Source organism: Penaeus chinensis, chromosome 3, assembly GCF_019202785.1.
Source record: "Penaeus chinensis breed Huanghai No. 1 chromosome 3, ASM1920278v2, whole genome shotgun sequence".
Taxonomy (NCBI): domain Eukaryota; kingdom Metazoa; phylum Arthropoda; class Malacostraca; order Decapoda; family Penaeidae; genus Penaeus; species Penaeus chinensis.
The window spans coordinates 1,129,965-1,138,801 of record NC_061821.1 but is presented as its reverse complement, the minus strand read 5'-3'; the positions used below and the strand labels follow the sequence as shown (position 1 = coordinate 1,138,801).

The 8,837-nt window shown below is 34.0% G+C and overlaps 1 protein-coding gene across 1 annotated transcript; it reads left to right on the top strand.

The window, feature by feature from the left end:
* The first annotated feature begins 340 nt into the window (after positions 1 to 340).
* Positions 341 to 4,447, top strand: LOC125039324 (YLP motif-containing protein 1-like). The gene is made up of 3 exons (XM_047633166.1): positions 341 to 524; positions 1,049 to 1,596; positions 1,890 to 4,447. The coding sequence occupies exons 1-3, from the start codon at positions 416 to 418 to the stop codon at positions 3,834 to 3,836; spliced, it is 2,604 nt and encodes an 867-aa protein (XP_047489122.1). The 5' UTR covers positions 341 to 415; the 3' UTR covers positions 3,837 to 4,447.
* The last annotated feature ends 4,390 nt before the right edge of the window (positions 4,448 to 8,837 follow it).

Here is an 8,837-nt window from a genome sequence, read left to right as displayed (position 1 = left end):
CCTTTCACACTGTGTACTACTTATATGATGTAAGTTAGAAAATGATGCCCTTTATGTATTAGTTAGTAATCATTGTGCTTTACAGTGAGTAGTAGAAAATGCAGCTTTCATGTTAATGCACAAGGATTGGCTCATGTGTCATAATTGTTATTAGAGTTGTTGTTTTTATCATCCCTAGCATCCTCATTTTTCTTTTTACATTGTTTTTAATAATTTTAATCAGTTTTTGATATCATTTTTATTTTCATTTTGATATTCTTATCATAATCGTTACTATCATTTTATTTATTGGATATGGAGATAGTTATTTGAGTTTTAAGTATAGATGAAGATTTCTTAATTCTCACTTTTTTTGCAGGCATACAAGAATTTTGGTAACCGTGTCAAGACTCTAAAAACCAAGTTGCAGGAAAAGATGAAGACTTTACCGGAGCCGAGCCCTGTCCCGTCCCCAACCGTTGATGCCCCCTCGCCAGAGAATAGCGATGATGAAAATTTGTCACTTCCTGAATCAGCGTCTTCGGGTTGGTAGAATGGCTTCAGTGTTGTGCTCAAAGGAGATCGCAAATATAGCCTTTTTTTTTTTTTTGATAATTTTTTATTTTATTTTATTTTGTAACATAAACTTTACAGTCATCCAAGAATCAAAGAAGTCTTTGAGTAACATTAGTAATAATAAAACTAATCATAAATTTATACTTGAAGTTCTAGAAGGTCGGCAATAGCTGTTTCATTTGCTTGACTTTCTCATAGTACCTTTTAGTTTTCCCATGCTTTGTCTTTCCTCTTAATTTTGCATTGTTCTGAGTACATACTTTTTATAATCTTCGCTATTTTTTTGTTTTGAACTTCTATACTGATGGCATTTAAAACTTTTAAGTTCAAAGATTTAGGTTAGAACTAGATTGTGCTGTAAAGTACTGCACAAAAGTTTCCAGTTGTAATTTTCATATTCATTTAATTCCTTCTCAGAGTGGCTGCCCAGTGAATTCACATATATATATATATTTTTTAAGAGCTGGAGCTAAACAAATTTCTTTTTCTTCAGCCATGGATTCTTTTTTGAATTCCTCCAAATTTGCTGAGCTGGCCAAGGGTGCATTGACTGGGGTTGCTGGAGGAGACCTTGAGGCACGTATCTCTGCTCTCAGGAAGGAGGAAAAGATGGAAAAGTCTCAGTTGAAGTCTTCGTCCTGCATGGAGGTAAAGGAAGTTCAGGTGATCAAGGATGGCAATCAGAGCAGTGACAGCATAGAGATTTGGGAGGTGGCCAACTCCAAAGAAACCCACGGAACTTGGGATGGCAAAGAGACCTCAAGGGACACAGATGAGCGGAGGGAATCACTAGACGTCCATGAGGTCCATGACAGCTGGGACCGAGAGGGAGCACAGCAGAGGGACTATGCAAGGGAGCACCGGAGCTCACGGTCCTCGAGGGATTCCAGAGATTCGCGTGATGGTGAGGTGCGGGATTCTTACAGGAGTAGCAGCTGGGACCATGGGGGGTCTGACCGGGAATATTCGCACAAGCCAAGGGATCGAGAATATTCCCACACGCCTGCCAGCTCATATGACTCTCCCATTCAGCCTCCAAAGGTGGGAGTTATTTATTTTTGTGTATATGGGGATTAACTTTTGGCTTTGGCATGCACAATGAATTGATAAGTTCAGTATTCAGGAAGTAAATAACTCTGATGTATGTTATATTTGCATCAAAAGAATTAACGTGTTTTTGTATTTTGCTGTCATATTATATGTATGTATAACTAATAAATGGGTAGTTTGCACCATGCCAAATCTTCCTACACTGTTAATATTCTGCCACCACTCCTTTCTTTCTTTTCCAATCTGCTCTGGAACTTGTGATATTCATACATGCATTTTTTCAGGACCTCAAACCAATGAGTGCAGCTGAGCTCCTTGACACATATCTAAGCAAGTCAAGTGGTGGTGGAGGGAGTGGAAGTAGCAATGCCACTTCCCCTGTGACACCTGCATATGACACTGCCAAGGCCCCATCCACTCCTACTTCGCAGTCGGCCATTCCTGATCTCACCCGTCCACCCCCAAGCCTTTCCATACCGCTGCCCCCAAATAATCCCCCCCCATCCGATTCCCCTTCCCCATATGTGCCTAGCCCCTTCAGCAACTCAAGGCCCTTCACACCAAAATCACATTATCCTCAGGGATACCCTATCCCCCCAGAGACACCACCCAAGCCATCCTATACTCCCACACCTACAAGTGATCAGCCTCCACCCTATCCTCCCTATGAAACACCTCCGGTCTGGGTTCCTCCACCTCCTCCACCTCCTCCACCCCCAGAAATGGATGGTTTGGGTGGACCAGGAAGTGACTATGAAATGACCAGAAACTACAGTGGAGGATGGTCTGACTATGACCAATATGCCAACTCAGGGGACCTGAATGAAGATGATGCTGATGATCGCAATTGGGGAGAACCTCCTGGCAATGAAGAGCTTGAAGCTTTACATTCAGACACACCTTCCTCTCCACCACCCTATGAGAAAGGGTATAGCGGCGCTCTCCACCCCCCACCCCTACCTCCTGCATTTTGTGGTCCTGCCAGGAGCAACTTGAGAGAATTAGTATCGGAAGGGGAGGATAGTGATCATAGAACAAACCTTGTTAGCATAAAGCCACGGGGAGCTGATATGGATTACCGTTGCTATGATTACAGCTCGCTGTCAGACCCCACAGGAGAGTCTAGTGTGGCACCCATTCCCTCAATACAGTCTTTGTTTGCCCCAGGAGACGACCAAGATTTTAGAGTGAAGAAATCGGGATTGAAGCAAAACAATGCAGATTCAGGTTCTGACATGGACATCAGTGCCTCTGATTCAGAAAATGATATGGACATCAGTGATGAGTCTATGAAGGAGGGTGCTAATAGTAGAAAAGAAGGTGAAGTAAAGGAACCAAAGTTAACAAAAGAATCTGTTAAGAACAGTTCCTCTAAGAAAACAAGTAGTGAAAATGAAGTGATAAAGGACCGTTCGACTATAAATGTTTCTGGAGACAAAGCCAAGCCAGTTGTGAATAGTGCTAAGTCTGAGGCAGTTGGTGTGAATACAATATCATCTGTACTGGATAGTACAAGTCCTGTAAAGAGTGAAGAGGAGAAAGTATCGAAAGATGAGTGCATCAAGAACAAAGATGTAAAGCCTCTACCAGTGACTAAAAGAGAATCAGAAGGTGGATCAAATGGTAGTGTTAGTGAGGATAAAGAGTGTGACTCAGATATGGGGGGCAGGGACTGGTACGGGGACTTTTGCCATGAGGAGGCTGATGATGAGCCACAAGGGGAAGAATATATTCCAACAGTCATAGCTAAAAGTGGTGGAAGGGACAGCAAAGAAAGACCCAAGAGTGGGGGAAGGGGAAATGGAGATCGGGATTACTCAGTCAATCGGAACTATGGAGAGAACAATGTGATAGATGTGATGAAAAGCTTAGACCAAGAATTCAACCAGCAGAGAGACAGAGGTAAAGGAAATTTCGAGGGTTCAAATCATAGTCGGGGTGGGCATTATGGGGGAAGCTACAGGGGTAGTGGGTTTAATTCATACCAAAGTAGAGGGGAGTTCTATGGTAGTCCACACAACCAGAGGGGAAGAGGGCGAGGAGGGCCTGCTTTTCATTCCCCCCGGGGCAGAGGCCGAGGGTTCAACTCACAGCCAGGTGGGCATCATAATGACTTCCACCGTGGTACGCCTCCCTACAGTCCCTCGGCACGGGGTTATCACGGCACTGATAACTATGGAGGAGGGAGGGGAGGGAGGAGGGGGGGAAGGGGAGGGAGGCAGTGGTGGTGAAAATGTATTGTCATTATCTCAGAATAATTGAATCTTAAATTTTTGGTTTGTTTTTCATTCAGCTACTGTATATTTATATGTTACTGTGGTCTCTTTTATTATATATATATGTCAAGGAGTCCACAAAGAGGAGTGTTATGCAGTAGATGGTACAAATTTTCTTAGCCTTGGGGAAGAAGAGTTTAAAAAGAGAAGTACTTTGCCCATAGAGATATAAGCCACCCACCTGTACTGTTGCTTCCAGGATATTGTCAGTAACAATTTTTAAATGGTATTCAGAAAAAAAAAAGACAGGAGTTTTATTTTTTGTGATAGAAGGCAATTTATAAGATCTTTGTTGATTATATGGTATTTTCACCTATACTAATAGTACATCGTCTTTGTACTTAGTGTGTAAGATAACTATTTTTCTTTTCTTTTTTTTCCCCAAAGACCTGTCAATGTTGAAGATGATCACTTGTATAAACTTTTAACAGTTGTAATTGTGCTCATTGACAGAGCAGTTAAAAAGCCTTTTGTCATGCCTATGTACATGAGTTCAAACGAGATGGAAATAAAAGGAAAATGACACCAAAAAGAAAGGGAAATGTCATATATTTTAAAAATGGAAATTTTGCTTTTTTGTTTTCATGTACAAAAGCCCAACACACTCTCAATTGCTACAGATCTTATGCTTACTTGTAGTTTAGCTTCTTCACACTTCTGCTTTCACTACTCTTGTTTGAAATCTGTACATGTGCAAAAAAAAAAAAAAAAAAAAAGAAAAAAAAAAAGAGCTAAGTGCTGCTACACTTGCAAGCTGCAGTTCTCAGCTGTGATTTTGCTGGAGGTGGATGGAAAATACACTTAGTGATTTATAACGATAACTTCTGAGAAGTTACATATCAATCAGTGCTGTGGATAAGTCAAAAATGGGAAGAAAAAACAAAAAAAATTATTGGCTCATAGGAGGAGGATCCCAAAGCATGTGAACTGTTCATTTATTTGTTTTGGTTTTGTCAGTGTATGTACTTTTATTTGGAAATGTTGGGAATAGATGGAAAATTGGCAGCTTGATAAATAGTGAAATAGGTGAATGAATACATATATACCCATACACATACATACACATACATACACATACATACACATACATACACATACATACACATACATACACACACATACACACACATACACACACACACACACACACACACACACACACACACACACACACACACACACACACACACACACACACACACACACACACACACATACACACACACACACACACATACACACACATACACACACATACACACAAATACACACAAATACACACAAATTCACAAAAATTCACAAATACACACACACACACACACACACACACACACACACACACACACACACACACACACACACACACACACACACACACACACACACACACGCGCACGCGCATATATATATATATATATGTATATATATATATATATATGTATATATACATATATATATGTATATATACATATATTGACATGTTTATATACATATACATATATATGTATATATACATATACATATACATATATATGTTTATATACATATACATATACATATACATATATACATGTATACATGTATACATGTATACATGTATATATGTATATATATACATACATACATACATACAGACCGACACATGTATATATACATATACATATTTATATATACACATATACATATATATACATATACATGTACATATACAAATTCATGTATATATATACACATATGTATATATATGTATACATAAATACATGTGTATATACATATGCATATGCATATATATATACATATACACATATATACATGTATGTGTGTATATGTACATATACACATACATATATTTATATATATTTGTATTCATATGTATATATGTGTATATGTACATATATATGTACATATACATGTACATATACATGTGTATATATATATATATATATATATATATATATATATATATATAAATATATGTACATATATATGTACATATATATGTAAATATACATACATATATATGTACATATATATGTAAATATATATGTAAATATATATATGTATGTATATATGCATATATATATGTATATGTGTATATGTATGTATAAGTATATATGTATATATATGTGTATATATGTATATATGTTTTCATATGTATATCTATATCTATACACACTCACACTTTCACACTCACACTTGCTCACTCACTCACTCTTCCACATGCACACTCACACTCGCTCACTCACTCACTCTTCCACATGCATACCCAGTCCCTCACACACATCATACATCATGTCTATCAGTTAGCACAAAACCATTAGAACTGAGATGTGAGTATACCAATTTGTTATTAATGGTTTTGATAAAATTTAGATCAGGAAGTTAACATGCCTTTCAGCAGTGTTATTTATTTGTTTATTTATTTTATCCAAGTGCCCCATTGTGTATCACAAAGAATTGATGCTTTTACAAGAAAGTTCAATAGGTGAATGTTTTGAAGACTGTATCACATAAAGGTTAAACCCAAGTAATGCATTAGGCTGTAGGGTTAGTGTGTAAGCCAAAAACTGTAGCTCTGTGGACTCTCAATGGGCCATCCTGTGGCTAATAAATCTGATGGGTGTAACCTCTGTCTCGACCCTCTTCATTATTCTCTTTTCTCGTGTGTGGTTTTGCTTATGTTATTATTATTTTTTTTTTTTTAATCATTTTGATTTTATTGCCTAATTGCAAAATGTTTTTGTGTGTGCTTATGAATAATATTTTTTTTCCCTTTTTTTTGTTTTTTTTTAATGTGTAATATAGTTGGCCAAAGTGAGTGTGCATGTCCTGCAAGCTCTGTAAGAAGACAGTACTGCAAAAGCGTATGAGGTTGTTTTACAGCGTTTAATTTTGTTTTATATATGGCCATTATTGGCATATATATGTGATAGATGAGGCAACAAGAATTCTCATACACAAGTTGTATATTTTCCTGTATAAATCAATTTGCAGCTGACAGTGCTTGATAAAAAATCTTATGAGAGTAGGTTCCACGAGTCTGTGGAATATGTTAGTTTCATACTGAGCGGAAGTAATGTTTTCCAAGACTGACCGAAGTAGTGGATTTGCCATGGGTTAGCGGTGAGGTTTATATCTAATTACTATGCTGATGCTGTGTGGTCCAAGGTCCCCTGTGTCGTGAGAGGATCCAGAGGAAAAATGCGTTGACTTTTATATCAATGCATTTTGGCAATAAATGTTTGAGCCTCGCAAGTTTTTTCCCCATTTCTCCCTGCAGGTGTGCATGAGAAATAGTCACGGAGGGGGATCTGTTACGTGTCAAAGATGAAGCTTCAGGAAATGCACAGTGGCCAGATTATCATTTTTTTTTTTCTCTCTCTTTTGAAGGTGTGACAATGAAAATTGAATTTGTTTGTCAATTATAGAAAGATGCAATGGAAAGTGGATGATTAGCATTGAAGGGTATATTTTTAGTGTACATATTTATTATTATTATTGTTATTATCATTATTGTTGTTGTTATTATTATTATCATTATTTGTATTATTTATTTAATTATTCATGTATTTATTTATTTATTTATTTATTTATTTATTTATTTATTTATCATAATTGTTATTGTTATTGTTATTATTATTATTATTGTTATTGTTATTATTATTATTATTATTATTATTATTATTGTTATTATTTTTGTTATTATTGTTATTATTATTGTTATTATTATTATTATAATAATAATAATAATAATAATAATAATAATAATAATAATAATAATAATAATAATAATAATAATAATAATAATTATTATTTTTATTATTGTTATTATTATTATTATTATTGTTGTTGTTGTTGTTGTTGTTGTTATTATTGTTATGATTATTATTGTTATTATATTATTATTATTATCATTATTATTATTATTATTATTATTATTATTATTATTATTAATATTATTAATATTATTATTATTATTATTATTATTATTATTATTAATATTATTATTGATATTATTATTATTGTTATCATTATTATTGTAATTGTTATTGTAATTATTGTTGTTATTATCATTGTTATTATTATTATTGATATTCATATTCATATTATTCATATTGGTATTATTATTGTTGTTGTTGTTATTGTTATTGTTATTATTATTATTATTGTTATTGTTATTGTTATTATTATTGTTATTATTATTATTATTATTATTATTATTATTATTATTATTATTATTATTATTATTATTATTATTATTATTATTATCATTGTTATTGTTATTTTTATTATTATTATTATAGATATTATTATTATTATTATTATTGATATTATTATATTATTATTATTATTATTATTATTATTATTATTATTATTATTATTATCATTTATCATTTTTATTATTGTTGTTGATATTGTTATTTTCATTGTGATTTTTATTATTATTGTTATTGTTATTATAATTATTATTATTATTATTATTATTATTATTATTATTATTATTATTATAATTATTATTATTATTATTATTATTATTATTGTTATTATTATTATCATCAATTATTGTTATTATTATTATTATTATTATTATTATTATTATTATTATTATTATTATTATTATTATTATTATTATTATTATTATTATTTTCTGTTTGCAGTAGAGAGAAAAAAAATTGTGTTACCAATGCTGATGTTTTCAAAGAAAGGTCAAGAAATTGATTCATGTTTAGGTACACCTTTGTAAAGGAGTGGAGTCATTATCAAAATACTTTTGTCACCCCTAGACACCTTTCTATACGAAAAAGAGTGAGGGTGAAAGTGTGAGTGAGTGGGTGGGTGAGTAGGTGGGTGGATGAGTGGGTGGGTGGGTGAGTGGGTAAGATGAGGGGGTGGGTGGATGATGTGGGTGGGTGGGTGACTGGGTGGGTGGGTGGATGAGTGGTGGGTGGGTGGATG

Excerpts from the sequence above, each read along its gene's own strand:
- LOC125039324 (XM_047633166.1), top strand. The coding sequence starts at position 416 with ATGAAGACTTTACCGGAGCCGAGCCCTGTCCCGTCCCCAACCGTTGAT. Across the intron at positions 525-1,048 it reads TCCTGAATCAGCGTCTTCGG|CCATGGATTCTTTTTTGAAT; the intron begins GTTGGTAGAATG and ends CTTTTTCTTCAG. Across the intron at positions 1,597-1,889 it reads CTCCCATTCAGCCTCCAAAG|GACCTCAAACCAATGAGTGC; the intron begins GTGGGAGTTATT and ends GCATTTTTTCAG.